This window comes from Podarcis pityusensis, assembly GCF_964106645.2.
Source record: "Podarcis pityusensis genome assembly, chromosome: 2".
Lineage (NCBI taxonomy): Eukaryota > Metazoa > Chordata > Lepidosauria > Squamata > Lacertidae > Podarcis > Podarcis pityusensis.
The window spans coordinates 28,525,417-28,544,500 of record NC_138029.1 but is presented as its reverse complement, the minus strand read 5'-3'; the positions used below and the strand labels follow the sequence as shown (position 1 = coordinate 28,544,500).

General features: G+C 48.3%; 1 protein-coding gene across 1 annotated transcript in view; it reads right to left on the bottom strand.

Moving 5' to 3' along the window:
* LOC308470906 (dynein axonemal intermediate chain 2-like) overlaps window positions 1-19,084 on the bottom strand; it is an 82,019-nt gene that overhangs the window by 2,749 nt on the left and 60,186 nt on the right. Inside the window, exons 17-29 of the mRNA XM_080994578.1 lie at window positions 17,089-17,214; window positions 14,612-14,806; window positions 12,820-12,966; window positions 11,493-11,615; window positions 10,011-10,158; window positions 8,888-9,062; window positions 8,491-8,689; window positions 8,038-8,308; window positions 5,624-5,745; window positions 4,786-4,940; window positions 4,582-4,687; window positions 2,491-2,587; window positions 754-1,154 (exon numbers count right to left, since the gene is read on the bottom strand). Coding sequence (XP_080850704.1) covers window positions 754-1,154; window positions 2,491-2,587; window positions 4,582-4,687; window positions 4,786-4,940; window positions 5,624-5,745; window positions 8,038-8,308; window positions 8,491-8,689; window positions 8,888-9,062; window positions 10,011-10,158; window positions 11,493-11,615; window positions 12,820-12,966; window positions 14,612-14,806; window positions 17,089-17,214 — 2,265 coding nt within the window. The remainder of the gene's footprint in view (window positions 1-753; window positions 1,155-2,490; window positions 2,588-4,581; window positions 4,688-4,785; window positions 4,941-5,623; window positions 5,746-8,037; window positions 8,309-8,490; window positions 8,690-8,887; window positions 9,063-10,010; window positions 10,159-11,492; window positions 11,616-12,819; window positions 12,967-14,611; window positions 14,807-17,088; window positions 17,215-19,084) is intronic.

The window sequence follows — 19,084 nt, the reverse complement described above, 5'->3', positions numbered from 1 at the left end:
AAGGAGAATGGATAAGTAAGATCAGGCATCCCCAACCTGCATCCCTCCAGATGCTTTGGCCTACAACTCCCACAATCCCTAGCTAACAGGACCAGTGATCAGGGATGATAGGAATTGTAGTCCAAAACACCTGGAGGGCCAAAGGTTGGGGATGCCTCAGGATGCAATGGAGGATGCAAAAGAGGCAAAATTAAGAGACTCTCGTGATGAGGGTTTTTACAGAAGAATAGGTGCCTTTTTCAGACGGTTTGAAGAAATATCACAGTAGGACGAACTCGCAAGAAGGATTTGAGCTACGAGCAACAGAAGCAATCAGCTAATAATATTGTGGTTAGGATTTGATAGATACAAGATAGGGGTGGCAGCGGAAGGGGAGAGATAACAACAACTCCCTGGGAAATGGGACGGGACATCGGCAAAAATAAGAGAAAAGGCGAAACTGTGTACAGTGATACCTCGGGTTAAGAACCTAATTCATTCTGGAGATCTGTTCTTAACCTGAAACTCTTCTTAACCTGAAGCACCGCTTTAGCTAATGGGGCCTCCTGCTGCCGCCGCGCTGCCACAGCACGATTTCTGTTCTCATCCTGAAGCAAAGTTCTTAACCTGAGGTACTATTTCTGGGTTAGCGGAGTCTGTAACCTGAAGCGTCTGTAACCTGAAGTGTATGTAACCTGAGGTACCACTGTATATGTCAAAAATGTTGAAATTAACAAAACATAATTGGGTAGCTGTGAGATGCTGAAGACGTACCCTGTGGCCGGTGACCTCAAAGGACCGAGACCTTCGCTTCCTCCTCTTGGCCTCTAGCGATTCTTCCCTCTTCTCAAGCTTCTTGTTTCCCTTTTTGCTGACCCGGAGCCACGGCCCAGGGGAGCGTCTGGGGCCATTCCTTCCTGGCACAGTCTCGCCAGTGCTGCTGGACAAGTTGTCCTCGCTGACGGCGTGCTGCAGGCCTGGGCTGGCAGGCTGGCAGAGGGCTGGGGTCTCTCGGCACAGGGGGTCCTCGCTCTCGCTCAGAGAGTGGAGGGAGAGGCTGCTGTGTTCCTTGGTCGGCTCCAGCAGGTTCCTCCGGTCGTACTCCAGCACCCGGGAGCGGCGCCGGGCAGCCTTCACCACGATGCTCTTGGTGCCGCTCGCTATCTCTTTGCGCTCTGCCAACGGAGGGAGCGTGTGCCAAAAAAGGATATTTTTTAATTGCACTGTGCATTTTCCTCTCCCCCCATGCTTTTTATTAGTTTTCTTACTTGATAAACAAACACATACAATAAAGTAACCAAAATAAGAAAACGACAACAACCACAACAACAACAACAGAAAAACAAGGAACAAGAAACATACACACAACCACAAATCCGTAAGTTCTTACACATGGACTTACGTCACCATATTCTTCATTCCCAATTCCTTTTCTTCTCTGACAGACTTCCATCTTCCTCAAAGCAGGTAGTTTTGTCTATTTGTTAAACTGCTTCTTTTATCATTTCATCACTTCTACAGTTTCCCACATACTATACTTATAATCCATATTATGGTTTGAGAAAATTAATCAAAGCAAATCCAGGTTTTGACTTTGGGGCACTGATTTTTTTAAAGTAATCTCTATAAATTTCCTATTCCTTTTGGAATTTTTGGTTAGGCCGTCTCCTAATTTTCTCCGTCATTTTTGCCAATTTGAGATATTCAAATAATTTATCCTGCCATTCATTTTTCTGAATCTGAAATCCCCAAAAGGAAAGCTTCTGGTTTCTTTATGAAGGTTTGCTTAAACATTTTTTCCCCCCAGCTCCTCATATAAAATATGTGCATTTTCCTTGGCCTAGCTTTCAGGTACCCTTGGCCAGAGTACACAAATGCAAAAACACAACAAAGAGTTGCCATTGTAATTGCACAAAGTGGGAGGGGGGGAAGGTGAAGGACCCAGCTGCAAACAGGGGTGCCAACTTGAATAAAAATTCGGGGGGCCCAGGTAAGCCCTGCTCCATCATAAGATGCAGTGCGTGCACACCACGAGCAATGCCCATTAACAGGGGTGGGCAGGCCCCTTCAAATATTTCACTGGGGGGACCTTGGCCCCTAGGAGTTGGCTCTGATGAGTAGAAGAATTCCTCCAGTACAAAGGAGTCGGTGGGCTCCTAAATTTTGAGGAAGCCTCCCCACACTGAGGCTGATATCGTTCAACCCAGCTGTTGCCAATTTGCGACATAACTGAGAGTAGGGAGAAGGCACAATGGGAAAACATTTACAGTGGTACCTCGGGTTAAAAGCACTTCGGGTTACAGACTCCGCTAACCCAGAAATAGTACCTCGGGTTAAGAACTTTGCCTCAGAATGAGAACAGAAATCACGCGGCGACAGCAGGAGGCCCCATTAGCTAAAGCGGTACCTCAGGTTAAGAACGGTTTCAGGTTAAGAACGGACCTCCGGAACGAATTAAGTACGTAACCAGAGGTACCACTGTAATCTTTAAAATATCTGGGTCATAGTTACCTCCGCGTGGCAGGATGCCGTCAGAGCAGTGGTCGCTGCTGTCAGGGGAGGAATTTCGTTGGCTACTCAGGCTTACCAAACTCTCTCGAGGCACATACTGTGGAGAAGAACAGAGGCAGGAAAAGTCAAGACAGAGCAACTCACACCTCATGAACCCTGGAGCCACCCATGGTTTAGTTTTGGGTTTTTTTGCAGCCTCCCCCATCATAGCTCCACCAGTACAATTTTTCAAATATATACAGGCAACTCGTGGGGTGGTGGAGGGTGTGTAAGCCTGCCCCGTTCCATCCCTGCCCCCTTCCGGGGCCAAAAGCAGCACGTGCATCGGCAGTTGCGTGCCCATCAAACACGCACGAAACGGTTGATCCTCGGCGTGATCTTCTGTAAAGCCGCCGTGCTATGAAATTGCAGGTCTTTGCAGAACGCTACAAACTACAGTCATACAGTGGTACCTTGGGTTACACACGCTTCAGGTTACAGACACTTCAGGTTACAGACTCCGCTAACCCAGAAATAGTACCTCAGGATAAGAACTTTACCTCAGGATGAGAACAGAAATCATGCAGCGGCAGCGGGAGGCCCCATTAGCTAAAGTGTTACCTCAGGTTTAGAACGGTTTCAGGTTAAGAACGGACCTCCGGAACAAATTAAGTTCTTAACCCGAGGTACAACTGTACCTTGGTTTTCGAATTTAATCCGTTCCAGGAGTCCATTCGACTCCCGAAACGGTTTGGAAACCACAGTGTGGCTTCCGATTCGCTGCAGGAGCTTCCTGCAGCCAACTGGAAGCCGCGGAAGCCACGTCGGATGTTCGGCTTCCAAAAAACGTTCTCAAACTGGAACACTCACTTCCGGGTTTGCGATGTTTGGGAGGCGATTTGTTCGACAACTAAGGCTTCCGACTACCAAGGTACCACTGTATGTAGAAATGTCTCTTGTTACAGAGGAATGCCCGTGCATTCTTGAAATGAAGGCACAAATCCTCAGCATATCAAGTCAGGGTTCTGTCCTCTCCCCCATGCTTTTTAACATCTACATGCAGCCGCTGGGAGAGAGAACCCAAGGGGTTTGGGCTGGGTGTTCATCAATATGTGGATGATACCCAGCTCTACCTCTCTTTTAAATCAGAACCAGTGAAGGAGGTGAAGTTCCTGTGTGAGTGTCTGGAGGCGGTTGGAGGATGAATGGCAGCTAACGGATTGAGGTTGAATCCTGACAAGACAGAAGTACTGTTACTGGGGGACAGGGGGCGGGCAGGTGTGGAGGACTCCCTGGTCCTGAATGGGGCAACTGTGCCCCTGAAGGACCAGGTGCGCAGCTTGGGAGTAATTTTGGACTCACAGCTGTCCATGAAGGTGCAGGTTAATTCTGTGACCAGGGCAGCTGTTTACCAGCTCCATCTGGTACATAGACTGAGACCCTACCTGCATGCAGACTGTCTCACCAGAGTGGTGCATGCTCTAGTTATCTCCCGCTTGGACAACTGCAATGCGCTCTACATGGGGCTACCTTTGAAGGTGACTCAGAAACTGCAATTAATCCAGAATGTGGCAGCTAGACTGGTGACTGGGAGTGGCCGCCGAGACCATATAACACTGGTCCGGAAAGATCTTCATTGGCTTCCAGTACGTTTCCGAGCACAATTCAAAGTGTTGGTGCTGACCTTTAAAGCCCTAAACAGCCTTGGTCCTGTATACCTGAAGGAGTGTCTCCACCCCCATCATCCAGCCCGGACGCTGAGGTCCAGCACCGAGGGCTTTCTGGTGGTTCCTTCGCTGCGAGAAGTGAGGTTACAGGGAACCAGGCAGAGGGCCTTCTCGGTAGTGGCGCCTGCCCTGTGGAACGCCCTCCCAGCAGATGTCAAGGCAATAAACAACCATTTTACTTTTAAAAGACAACTGAAGGCGGCCCTGTTTAGGGAAGTTTTTAATGTCTGATGCTGTATTGTTTTTAATATTCTGTTGGAAGCCGCCCAGAGTGGCTGGGGAAAACCACTTAGATGGGCAGGGTATAAATAATAAATTATTATTATTATTATTATTATTATTATTATTATTATTAGTCACTCCCCCCACCCCTGTCGATTCACACCTCTTGAGTGATCATGCCGTTGACATGGATAGGGGGCGGTGTCACTACTGTTGAATTCTTGATCTGCCGGGCTCGAGGGCTGGCCTTGAACACCTGGCTTGCTTCACTGCTGAGAAGAGAAAGAAAGATAACCTGTTCATATCAGATCTTGAGATGGGGGCTGCATGAGATATGTTCCACAAAAAGGTATCAAGTTAATCTTACCTGTCTGGATCGGGGACAAGGGGTGGGAGAGTGCCCCTGCGAGAATCTCGCCGTGGCGGCTGCTGATACTCAGAGCCCAGGGTCCTTACACTCTCTTGGTCAGAGTCCAGGATACTTTCCACCGGGAGCGGGGGGAGCTTTGGCACAGAGGTGTCCTGCAGGGAAAACAGAACATGGATGCTCTGAGAGCCCTGCAGGTATAGCCGAAAGCAACTGCAACCTTGCATTCTCCACCTATAGTTCGTAGCTGAAGTTGATGGCCCAAGAAGGGGCAACACCACCTGTGGCATTAAGGGGTAAAGGGGACCCCTGACCATTAGGTCCAGTCGTGGCCGACTCTGGGGTTGTGGTGCTCATCTTGCTTTATTGGCCGAGGGAGCCGGCGTACAGCTTCCAGGTCATGTGGCCAGCATGACTAAGCCGCTTCTGGCGAACCAGTTGGGCCAGGATTGTTGTAATATGCTTGGTTGCTTGGTTTCTCTGGGTTTTGCCTGCTAATTTATCTTTCTGATTATTTAACGCAGATTCAACAATGAGCCCATGGATAAACATTGGGGCGAGGTTGGCTGCCTCTGATTTGGACTTGGCTGTAGGTGGTTAGGTTCAAAAAGCCTTCTGCTTCGTTGTTTAGGCTTGCGCAGAAAGCCTAGTGAGAAACAGGACTCTGGCTAGGTCTGTAGAGCCCCAAAGTTGCCTTACAAGGGCCATGCCAAGCCAGGTATTTCCTGCAGAATGGGACTCATAATAGGTCAGACAGTGTGGTCTTTATAGGTGAAAGCTGGTGCTGCCAATGAGTTGTTGCTGTGGATTAGGACCAGACACAGTGGCAGCATGGTACCTTGAGGGCCCGGGCGGCCGCTCGGTCAATGGCAGCAACACGGTCCAAGCCTCCCTCGTCCAGCTCATGCAAGTAGGCTTGATACAGTTCTTCTAGGTGGGATGGCACCAACAGCTGAGACTCTGGCGAGAAGAGAGAGGATGGGGAAAGGGTTGCACAATGGAGAATCAATGCTCCACACATGTTTCAGGTCTAGCCCGCAACAGCGACCATGACCCCTATTATAAATGGGTTAGGCAGAATCCAAATAAAGGAATGGAATGGAAGGGAAGGGAATGGATATTCCTTTGCGCTACAGGGACTGCGAGAACACTAAATGCCAAAAATTGGAAAAAAGAAACAATACCGACAAAAAAAGAGTGGCAAGATAAATTATTTTATTATATTGAATTGGCTAGATTGACAGAAGCCATTAGGGGTCAGCCCAAGCAAAGATTTCAAAAAGAATGGGGAAAATATAGAGAATACCTTAAAAAGCAGTGCCCTCAAATTAATATTTGGACTTGTTTCGATTAACTTCTGCAAAATAAATTATGGTATAAAAGTTAAAAACAGAAGGAAAGTGGGGTAATAATGAACTAAGAAGGAGACAGTTTACCAAAAACGAAAAGAGAACCGTGTTGAGGATGAAGGAAGTCAATTGGAAGAAAAGAAGAATTGAAATATTATATATATATATATATATATATATATATATATATATATTTGATCTGTGTAAGTTTCCATACGTTATTATGTTTTATTTGTATTTCTTTGTTGTTTTTTGTTTTTGTTTTTTGATTGTGTATTATTACTTTTATGTTTAGTTCTCTGTGTGTGTGTGTGTGTGTGTGTGTGTGTATGTGTTGTAAAACAAACTTAATAAAAATTTGAAATTAAAAAAAAATAGAATACAAATAAATCAATGAAAATATCTAAAAAGAAACACAGCCGTATCTCCTGACACAACCAATAATTTCAAGGTTAACAGAACCACATTGTTCAGCAGTGCCAGATTAAACTCCGTGGAGGCCCTTAGGCAGTCAAAATCTTGGGCCTCGCAAATAATTTCCTAATATGTTTTTGTAATTTTCTTCCCAATATTATTTTTGATCCATTGTTGTGGGGCTCATAAGCCGGTGCATACGCTGCCTATTAGGTAATCCGGCAGTGTTGTTCAGCCCTCAAATGTTTGGGTAAACTGTAAAGGTGTTTTTTTTTAACTCCTCCTGAATGATACATAGAACAGCACCACATTATACCATGGGTTCAAAATGGTCTATGAACATAGGCAGTCTATATCAGATTGAAAGAAAGAGTGGAGAGGGAACAAAATGTGAATCCATGCTGTGCTTTAAAACATCTCAGGAACATTTCCACACTGATGTACCTTTCTCACTCACACACACACACACACACTGTCAGGGGCTAGACTGAGGAGGAATGGTGGAGGCCGCCCCCCCCCTCCCTGAACCTTCCCGAGAATAGGAGGACAGTATAGATTTAGAACAGTGGTTTGCAGAAGGCCAGAGTTCAGAGGTTGCAGAAGCTGGGAAAGAGGAATAGCAGGAAGAAGGAGAAGCCACTGGCGGAGGAAGGGAGGTGCAGTGGGTGCGATCCGCCCCGGGTGACATCACCGCCCCACCCCCCTGGGATGCTCGCTGCTCGTGGCTAGCCCCACCCCTGGGTGCACAGCATGTGCACCGCTCTGGGTACCGGAGCACTTAGCTCCGCCTCTGGGAGAAGCACCAGGCGAGACTCAGTGTCTCTGAAAAGCATTCCTGACACCCCCCTCTCCCAGGACCAGGCAGGGATTGAGGGTATTAGAACAGAGAACTCGGCAGCAGAAAGCTCAGATTAGCCGACATAGGAGTGATGTAGAATTGGGGAGACGCAGAGGGGTGGGACTTTACTTGGAGCAACGCCATTATATAGGGAAGAAGAAGAAGAAGAGTTTGGATTTGATATCCCGCTTTATCACTACCAGAAGGAGTCTCAAAGTGGCTAACATTCTCCTTTCCCTTCCTCCCCCACAACAAACACTCTGTGAGGTGAGTGGGGCTGAGAGACTTCAAAGAAGTGTGACTAGCCCAAGGTCACCCAGCAGCTGCATGTGGAGGAGCGGAGAAGCGAACCCGGTTCCCCAGATTACGAGACTACCGTTCTTAACCACAGCACCACACTGGCTGCATTCCTTCGCCGCTCTCTGTGAATGATTGAATAAATTGCACGGTAAGAGCTTTTATCCTTTCTCTGATTCCTGGCTGACACCATGGGAGGGATCTAATTCCCTGAAGCCTTACACACACACCCCGTTCTCAATTAGTGCAAAAGGTGGGAAATGTGGTTTTCTGCATGTCCTGGATCGCATGCCCTAGGAATGCAAGGTGCAGCGGATCCCCTACGTCTGCACTGAACAGCGGTTGCGGCCGTACCATGGATGATCTGCCGCTGTTCGTGGATGATGCGGTGGCAAAGGCTGCGGTGGCGCTCGAAGCGGCGCACGGTCCGCTCCTGGTGGCGGATGAGGTTGTCCTTCAGCAGGGCCCCCGACTGTATGGCCGTGTTCTCTACTTCCAGCTCGTGGACCTTGCAGAGCAGGCTCAGAACCTCCCGCTGCTCTTCGGAGCTGATGCGCCAGGGCAGAGCCTCTTCCAGCCGGTGCCCACGCTGACGGACTTCCCAGAACCGCCTCTCCAGCTCTGTCTGGCACAGGGGGGAAGTCACATGCCGGGGTCACAGGGGGCCAGCAAAAGCAAGCAGAAGTGTTGCCTAAGAGACTCCTGCTGGCTGCAAACAGCTCAGCCTCAACAGACGCTGCAACTCTGGGCCCTCATCCCTCTCTTCCCTCAGAGTGGCTATTGCTTAGCTCCTTTGAGCTTGAATACCTTCTGCTTGTGAAGTTTATCCTGCTCCCTCAGGAGGGCTGCAATGTGTTCCCGGGCTAACGTCACTTCCTGCGGCTCGGGCACATCCAACAGGTCGTCCCCAGTGTCGGAGTCCTTCTCGCTTTCATCTTTGCTGTAGCTCTCCTTCCTCTGCTCCTCTCGCCACTTCTGGGCCCGCCGTGCCTTCTCCTGCTCCCAACTGTAGGGTGAGGCGAGTGGGGAAAGGAGGAAGGAAGATGCATCTGGGCCCAAGCGCTGGTAAACACAGCAGTGTTATTTTCCCGCCCTTACTCAGACATGGCAGCCTAGGCTCAGAGCACAGACTCACAGAGAATTCAAACTAGGAACCCCAAAGAACGTGGGAATGTGCCCTGCCAGCTCTCAGCTCCCTACTTACTCAGCAATGGCCAGGAGGTGGCGAGAGCTCTCGATCTGGATCTCCATGTAATTGTTCTCTAGCTCCATGAGGTGGCGCCGCACGTCCATTTGTTCCCGGAAGGTGCTGATCAGCTGCTCCCTCAGCTGGTCCATCTCCTGCCTCTCAAAGGGGTTGCCCTGGAGTTGCACTTCAGCTACGATGAACAGCAGGTAGGGAATAAGAACCAATGCAAGGAGTCTGGTCAAAATGTCAAGCAAGAAGACGCTACCAAACACCCCTATTGTTTCTCCCTTCCCTAACATTGTGCTATGAGGGCAACCAAGCTCTCCACTGCACAACTTGCTGTTGTTGTTGTTAGATACACAACAACAACAACAACAAAATTATTATTTGTACCCCGCCCATATGACTGGGTTGCCCCAGCCACACTGGGCAGCTTCCAGAATATATAAAAACATAATGCAACCATAAACATTAAAAACTTCCCTATGTGGGGCTTCAGGTGTCTTTTAAAGGTTATAGTTACTTGTCTCTTTGACATCTGCTGGGAGGGCATTCCACAGGGAGGGTGCCACTACCAAGAAAACCCCTCTGTCTAGTTCCCTGCAACCTCACTTCTCGCAGTGAGGGAACCGCCAGAAGGCCCTCAGAGCTGGACCTCAGTGTCCGGGCTGAATGATGAGGGTGGAGACGCTCCTTCCGGTATACTGGGCAGAGGCCGTTTAGGGGTTTAAAGGTCAGCACCAACACTTTGAATCGTGCTCGGAAACGTACTGGGAGCCAATGTAGGTCTTTCATTCCCTTGGTGTGTCCGGCCTGAATGATTGGGGTGGAGACGCTCTTTAAGGTATACAAGGACAAAGCCATTTAGGGCTTTAAAGGTCAGCACCAACACTCTCCAAAACCTTCAACACACCACCGAGCCTATACTTTTTGGGTGATGTGTAAAAGCTGAAGGAACTGCAGCCTTTCAGCTATGTTTGAGGGCCACAGGAACATCTTGCCCACCCATCCCATGGCACCTGTTCCCTTTGTACAGGTGTCACTCGGTGAGGCATGAAGCTACCACCGGCATAGGAAGGCTAGAGGCAGGAATGTTAAGTGTCCATGTCCTGGCAGAAACATCCCTCACTCTTCCTACCTTGTATACTGCGGATGTCGGACCGCATTGGGCGTGGCTCTTGCTGTTCAATCTTGCGCTGCAACCGCTGAATCTCACTACGTAGGTCGGCAATGATACTTGTGTATTGGGCGATGTGATATGAGACATTAAGAAGATTACGCTTTACCTGCCAAGGTGGAGAGAGGGAATGAGTACTGGAAATCCATGGACACTGTGGCATCCAATTTAAGTTATCTTAAATTGCTAGATCTGGGAGGAAAACTTAAGGACATTCCACCAACATTACTACTACTACTACTACTACTAATAATAATAATTTATTATTTATACCCCGCCCATCTGGCTGGGCTTCCCAGCCACTCTGGGCGGCTTCCAAAAGAATATTAAAATACTATGATACATCAAACATTAAAAGCTTCCCTAAACAGGGCTGCCTTCAGATGTCTTCTAAAAGTCTGGTAGTTGTTGTTCTCTTTGACATCTGGTGGGAGGGCGTTCCACAGGGAGGGCACCACTACCGAGAAGGCCCTCTGCCTGGTTCCCTGTAACTTGGCTTCTCACAGTGAGGGAACCGCCAGAAGGCCCTCGGAGCTGGACCTCAGTGTCTGGGTAGAACGATGGGGGTGGAGATGCTCCTTCAGGTATACAGGACCGAGGCCGTTTAGGGCTTTAAAGGTCAGCACCAACACTTTGAATTGTGCTCGGAAACGTACTATTATATATTATATAAATGTTATGTGGTAGGATACTTAATGGGAAGACTGGAGAAATCAGTGGTGGTGTGAAAACATACCGGTATGTAGGGAACCTTGATGAAAGTCTGGCTAATATTTTGTGAGGGGAGAACAGTTAAAAGGTTGCTAGACTGGAAATGCAGGAGACTGGTGTTTTTCTACTTTCCCCCCATTTTTCTAGGACATAAGTACAACACCATCAGATGAAACCAGTGGTCCATCTAGTCTACCAACCTGTCAACCATATAGCTGCCATGCTCTGAAAAGAGATGTCCTGTATGATATAAAACTGTCATTTCCTGGAGCAAGTCTTGTTCCCTACAATTGTGTGTCAATCTGAGAATGGTTCCAGCATTTAGGATGCTCAGGACTGGAGGACTAAAGGATTGGTTTGGCTCTGGTGGAACAACTAGAATGTCCACCCAGTGGCGCAGCGTTTTGCCCCAGGCGCAAAATTGTTAGGGGTGCAAAATTGCAACAGCTGGTGCTGCCTCAATACAGGTGTACACTTCCATCACTGGGCTCCACTGAAAATGGATTCTCCATGCAAACCAAGAAGTGAGCGCTCCAGACAACGGAACAACTCTTCTTATCTCTGTGGCTGCGGTCCCCTGGGTGACACAGATGTCATTTCCCATTCACGCTCTGCACAGCCCCGGGCTCTGGGAACCCACACTATGCCACTGCGCCCACAAAAGAGAGAAGTTAGAAATCTAGAAAGTGAAAGAACTTTTAGAGAAAGGGTGTGGGGTCTGGGGGATCCTACCGTGGTGCGGATGCTCTTGGCACGCTCTGCATAGGTCAGCGTGCTGCGCGACTCCTCAAAGGAACTGCTGGCAGGGCTGATGTGAGCAATCATTACCGTTCGGCTGTTCCCGCCTAGTGAATCCTAGGATTAGGGAGCAAAGTTGTAGGTCTTAACATAGGAGCTGCTGAGCAGCAGCCAGGATTCTTGACACAGAAGAGGACAAACCAGCCAGATCAGGAAGAGTAGAGGAGCAAGTGGCAGAGCCAGAAACTGGGCCCCACACTAAACCTGAGCTGGACAGCCAAGAACCTTCTAAGCCAAAGCTACCCTCGATTGGGATGCATGCACCACAGAACAGTGCCCCCAGAGCCATATCCCCCTTCCCCTGGCTCCATTGACATCAGGGACCTCATCTCCCCAATGTCTGCTTACTAATATAAGGAATACTCAAGATGGTAGCTGAGTGAGAGGCTACAGGATGTCCAGGACAAAGGACTAACCCAGTGTTTCCCAAGCTTGTGTCTCCATCTGCTTTTTCAACTACAATTCCCATCATCCCTGACCAATACTCTTGCTAGCGAGGGATGATGGGAGTTGTAGTCCCAAGGCAGCCGGAGACCCAAGTTTGGGAAACACGGGACTATGCCTTTGTCTCTTAACTCTTCAGGAAGTGTACAGAGCCTGATACAGGGAAGTATGACCCAAGAGGAATGAAAGGTTTCATTTGAGTTCCGAATCTTGTAAGTGCAAGTTGTTTGCTTGGAGTGATATAAAGCCTTGCAACTCCAACCTGACCTTACTTGCCATGGCACACTCGGGTGTTGATCACATGTCATGGCCTCCACTCAAGGGCAAGATTGGGCACTGTGGTCCTGTCATCCCACCCAGCCTATATTGAGGGACGTTTGGTTCCTAATATGAGAGGACTAGGGAAGGAACAAAATGTTGTGGCAAATATGAGGCTCTCAACAATACCAAACCCACCTTGAATTTCTCCACTTCCTCCCACCTCTGTCACCTTAAGAAGAAGAACACCACTGTCCCTTTGTTTCCTTGACCGCAGCCCCCAAATATGCTATGTTTTTTCTTCCCCACCCCACAGGAGACAAAAGAAAACTCTGTGGTGTGGGGCGGGGGGTAGCGAGAACCAGACTGCCGCCATTTTGTTGTTGCTGTTGTTAAGCGTAAGGACTACAATTCAATGCACATTGGCATGAAATCCTTCCCCGCAAGCCAACCTTGCCTCGTGAATGTGTGAGAGAGAACATATCATTTAATTCAGGCTATGCCCACCTTGTATGATTAGGCACCCTCCTTGCCAGCCCCACCCCGCAGGCAGACCTACCTTCAGGAGGCGAGTGAGCTTGCTATCCCGGTAATTGACATATTTGACCCCTGCCCTGTCACTGAGCGCATTGATGCAGTTGCCAAGGGCCAGCAGGGAGCGGTTGATGTGAGCGCCTTCCTTCATTCGCTTCCCGCGGTTCTGCGTCTGTGGGAGAAGGAGAGTAGGAGGGACACAAGAATGGAATAGTTGTTCTGAGAAAAACCAAGCAGGGGGCCTGCTGAGACGTTTGCTTCGGCTGCAATTTTGAGAGTGGGTTGGAATCTCTTGCCCTCGTCTTTGCTGTGCTCTCTTGTGCCCTCGACTCCAGCTTTCAAGCTTCTTCCAAAGCAGCAGTCTCAGGAAGGAAAGAATGCCACTCCTCTCCTCATTTTAACTCCTTTCAAGCCCCCCTTCAGACAGGATACCCATAGTGTGTGGAGGGACCAGAATGAACTCAGTGGCCCCAGGCCCATTGCTGGCTGTACCTCTCCTCACACCGGCCTTCACAAATTTAGCAATAATAAGAATAAGAATAAGAATAAGAATATTTATTTATACCCCGCCCTCCCCAGGCAGAGCCGGGCTCAGGGCAGCTAACACCAATAAAATCACAGTAAAAACGGGAAAAAGAAGGGGGACGACACCAATTTAAAATACAGGTTAAAATGCAATTTAAAATGCAGCCTCATTTCAAAGTAGCTGATAAATCAAGACCATAAGGGGAGGGAAACATAAGAGTCAGTCCAAGTCCAAACCAAAGGCCAGGCGGAACAGCTCTGTCTTGCAGGCCCTGCGGAAAGATGTCAAGTCCCGCAGGGCCCTAGTCTCTTGTGACAGAGCATTCCACCAAGTAGGGGCCAGTGCTGAAAAGGCCCTGGCTCTAGTTGAAACCAATATAACCTCCTTGAGGCTCGGGACCTCCAGAGTATTGTTATTTGTGGACCTTAAGGTCCTCCGTGGGGCATACCAGGAGAGGAGGTCCCATAGGTACATGGGTCTTAAGGTCTTAAGCGGACTTTTTAAGCATTCCCCCTTCAGAGCCTGCCTTATCAAGGTTCCCGATTGAGAGGTGGCCCATTAAGTTCATTCAGGCAAATAGAAAAAAGCCCCTTCAGCTCTTCGCACTAAACATGTGACGCTTGGGAGTGGAGCAGGCAAACCTGGCACACACACAAAGATTTGGGAGTGGGGCCGATGTGCCCATTCCTCTACACACTTTGGCCCTCACATGTTCAGGCTGAGCACCAGAGGGCTTCAATGACAATGTTAAGGAAATACGTAGCCTCCAGACAATGCTCAGGAAATACGCACCCTGTAGGCCAGTGTTTCCCAAACTTGGATCTCCAGCTGTTTTCGTACTATAAGTCCCATTATCCCTGACCTTGCTAGCTAGGGATGATGGGAGTTGTAGTCCAAAAAAGCTGGAGACCCAAGTTTGGGAAACATTGCCCTAGACCAGGGGTAGGCAACCCAATTGCCTTCTCAATCCTGCCTGTGAACAGTCTGGGAATCAGCGTGTTTTTACATGAGTAGAATGTGTCCTTTTATTTAAAATGCATCTCTGGGTTATTTGTGAGGCCTGCCTGGTGTTTTCACATGAGTAGAATGTGTGCTTTTATTTAGAATGCATCTCTGGGTTATTTGTGGGGCATAGGAATTTGTTCATATTTTTTTCCAAAATATAGTCCGGCCCACCACATGGTCTGAGGGACAGTGGACCACCCCACAGCTGAAAAAGGTTGCTGACCCCTGCCCTAGACTAACATGGTGCGCTCCTCCTGATGAGAAGCCTGCCCCTTTCTGCTCGTACCTGAGAGGCCCGCTCCGAGCCAGCTAAGTCGATCATGAAGAGCCGCCCCACGCGCACCTCCTGCATAATATTCTTGACGCGGCTCTTCTGGCGCACGGTGACCTGTAGCACAGCATGGGAGCGCGAGGAAGTCCGGTTGGCCGCCGTGGGCTCCTGGGTACGCTGCTTGTTGCCTTTCATCAACAGCTGCATGATCTGCAGGGAAGGGAAACAGCGGAAGGCACAAAGGCATCCTTCTTAAAATGGGCAGGGAACTTGTGGCCCAATAGATCTTGGATTCCGACTCCCATCAACCCCAGCCAGTATGGCCAATGGTCAGGGATGATGGGAACTGTAGTCTAGGAACACCTGACGTTCCAAAGTTTTGCTACCTCAATGTAAAATTATCCAACAGCCATGGATATTGCTGATAGGAGGCTTACTTAAACTCTGGCTGTTTAAGTAAGTAACTGGAAACAGAGAGGATTAAGGAACTGCAGATAAAAGAGCAAGTTTATTCTGGCCTGCACCCCTCTTGGTCACTGCACAAACAAAGGCCAATATTCAGCTGGACGTGTCTGTAGGCATTATTTAGAAATGTACATCCTACCTCCTCCATATTGTTCCCATATCAGACTTACAAGATCCCCAACTTTTCTCATTGTGGGAGATTATTTTCATTGAAGTCATAAGACAATATCCCAGAGTTTCTCCTTTTTTCTGCTTTCTGCTCTCTCCTGAGTGGACCAGAGGTAGTAATATTTCATAGCAATATTTACATAAACAGACACTTCAGGAATAGGAGTCTATATTCCTCTTCCCTCCTCTTCCCTCAACTCAGAAAAGTGCAGAAACTGAAAATATTAAAGGTTTTGTAAGAGCGAAGTGTGACGTTAACATATATGAGAGAGTGCTGGAGGGGAAATAGTTAAATAGGTTGCACAGACAGGACCCAGGGGGGTGGAGTCAGTGGGTCTATAAAACTAGTTCTGGGAGGAGTTCATTGGGAGTTGTTGGGGGGCAGTTGGTTGGATTTCGTGGGTTGGCTGGTTGGGAAAAGCAGTTGGAAATAGAGAGACAGGGCAGTGGGTTCTTGAGTGTGGGGAGGTAGAATAGATAGAGAGAGGAAAATAAGACTAAGAAAGTAAAGAGCAACAATGTTTGGAATGCTGTAAAAGTTTTGTTTGTGTCTGAAATAAAATACACTCTTCTTTATTAATTTGAAAGCTGACTAAGACTAAAGTGATTTTACTAGGGAGGACCTGGTTGGTGGCAGCGGATTAGTGGTGTACGGGTCAATAGTTCGTGAGATGACCGGGGGCTCCGTACGAACGCCACACGAAGCCACTACCTGTTGGTAGGTGAGAGCACCAAAATGGAGTCATCAGGGAAAGACATAAGGAGGTAAAGCTCATGAGAATTGTTATGGGGATTTGGGGGGGGGGGGAGTCAAGGACCAAAGGAAAGGAGGAACATCCTGGGAAACAGAAGGGGGAAGGGGACACCCAACAACTCTGCAAAATGGATATGTTTCTGGTTGGCCGAAACCTAAACAGTCATTTTCCTCAGGTTGGGGGAAAAGCAGCAATACCACACTTTTAAAGCACCCATCACAGGATTCTCAGAACTGTAGTTTCTTAAAGGTGTTATAGGTCTGTAAAGAGTAAACTACAATTCCCAGGATTTTTTGGGGAGGGAAAATCTGCTTTAATTCTGTCACGTGTACGTAGCCCAAGTCTTCTGAGGCTGCAGTCCTATGCTCATTTATCTGGAACAGGCCCCACTGAACACAGCAAGACGTTCAGGTAAACATGCCGGTCCATTCCTCAAAACCACAGCATCTGCTGTTGTCAAGAAGTCATGGGCTGATCTCTTTCTCCTCTTAACCAATATCCAGGAAATAATATTGAATTTCTTGTTCCATCACTGCTAACGTTTTCCCCCTCCTGCCTCAAAAAACTAAATCCAAATGCAAATAAGAATAACCTTTTCAAACTCAGCCTTAATGCTTGTCTCACCTCTTCATAAGCAGCAGAACAAACAATTGGATTGACTAATATGGTTTTACTCTCTAGCAACAAAAACACAAATACAGAATAATTAAAAAAGGGGGGGGGAGAGGGTCGGATTATTTGTGGGCCATTAACCAGGATGCTATGTGGGGATGCTGCACTGACAGCATCCCTAACAACAAGGGCAAAACATGCAATCCTGGTCACAGAAGGAACGTAGAAGCTGAGATAGATGTACCAATGGTCTTGTCCAAGGCTGTCCATTGTTGGCAATGTCATTCAGTACTGTAGGGCTATTCAGTATTGGGATTTTCAGTTAGAATTATCCCCAGCTTGCCGCAGTGATAGGTACACAATTATGGCAGGCTCTTTCGGAACATAAAATTCGTAACCGGGATCACTATCCTGTAAAACTGCATTTGGCATCAGCAAAATTTATAGCTTCCTGCTCCTCCCCCGTTGTATAATTGGTTTATTCCCATTCACCTCCTTAGCGTTGATGGTAGACACTTCCGTGATGCCAGCCACTTGGATTATCCCTTTGGAATCTTCACGTAAATCCAGGTAGCCCAGGGAGGGGTTCAGCAGGTCCCGGATCATCTCATTGTAGATCTAGAGGGGGGAAGTAAGAGGGGCTGAAGGACCATTGCAAGCAGCTTAGCTATCTTTTAGCAGGTTCTAGAAGGCACCAATATGGGATGTGAGTGGCGCTGTGGGTTAAACCACAGAGCCTAGGACACAGTGGGTTAAACCACAGAGCCTAGGACTTGCCGATCAGAAGGTCGGCGGTTCGAATCCCCGCAACAGGGTGGGCTCCCATTGCTCGGTCCCTGCTCCTGCCAACCTAGCAGTTCGAAAGCACGTCAAAGTACAAGTAGATAAATAGGTACCGCTCTGACGGGAAGGTAAACGACGTTTCCGTGCGCTGCTCTGATTCGCCAGAAGCGGCTTAGTCATGCTGGCCACATGATCCGGAAGCTGTATGCCGGCTCCCTCGGCCAATAAAGCGAGATGAGCGCCGCAACCCCAGAGTCGGTCACGACTAGACCTAATGGTCAGGGATCCCTTTACCTTTACCTTTAGAAGGCGCCAATATGGGGTTTGGAGACAATGGCTCACCAGAGGCTTAGTCAAGTCAGACTAAGAACATTGTAAAGCCCTCCTTGGTTGAAGCTCCAGCTTCTCAGCTAGCAAGAGATCCTTAGTGGGCACCCCTTCGTAGAAGCTGATGTGGTACAATGTGTCTGCAGGAAGCACACTATCAGGTTAACAAATGAATTGAGCTAAAACAAAATTCTCAGCATCCCACCTACAGTTCCTGAAAGTTCCTTGGGGAAAAGTTCCAGTAGCCAATTGGGTTTAGAACCAGTTTTTGCCAGTGGGAACAGAAGCAAAGGGTTGCAGTGTGGAATGATAACTGTTCAGGATCTTAACTATTCCATTGCATCCCCCCCCCACCTCACCAGTTTCTTGTGTCTCTCCCCACCACCACCACAACTGTCAATCAACATGATATGTCCAAACTTGGTCTGTTGAGGAAGGGGATGCCTTGTCGGCATGCAGAGGGTCAGCCCCGGCTGGGCCGTCTCCTTCCAGCAACCCAGTGCAAAGACCATCACCTCTGCTCTGACATAAATCAGTGACCCAGGTTTACTCAGCCAGGGCACACTATCAGCAGATCGAACTGCGCACACAGCATAGGTGTGAGGCTTGTGGAAGCATACTACAACTACAGATTTATTAGTCATAAATCAGGACAAAGAAACATGTTGTCTCTCTTTCATGTCGTCTCAGAGAGAAGAGCTAAAAGCAAAAGCTATACACAAACAGAGGTTCCCAGCATACTGTGCTGGAATGTAAACAGACATGTGACACGTAACAATCCCATGCCTGTTCCTTAAGGTGGATTAGAAATGTCAACAGCCCTGCCCCTTAAAGCCCCCCCCAATATTTTCTGTACTTTTGCAAGCCTCAGGGATTCCCCATGCCCGATGATACCTCGCTCTTGTATGTGAGTGCTTCCAATTTGGCTTCATAAGCAAGAGCATCAGAAATAGAAGGGATGATTTGCAGTGTTAATATCTGCTATCTATGCCGTGGCCTAGACTACGATGCAAGTGTGTTGATTTATTACTTCCTTGTTCTGCCCAGAGCATCTGGCAGTATTTTCTCTTTTTGGTGTAAGAGAGGAACAAATGAACTATATACGTTGGCAAAAGAAATGTTTATTAGAACCTTCTTTCCCTTGCATGCCGCTCACAAGTCGGTAAGATGTCACTCTTGTCTCCCACAAGGGTCTGCCTATGGCTGCAGCACTGCAGAATCGGACACAAGGTCACTGAGAAGCTGGATCACAGAGCCACATTTGAGGACTGCTTCAAACTCTGCTCCCCACATTCTCTGCCCAACAGGGACCCTGGAATCATAGCTGCAATTGCTTGTTGGGCCATAGAAGGCTCCAATCGCAATGACACTCCGCCTG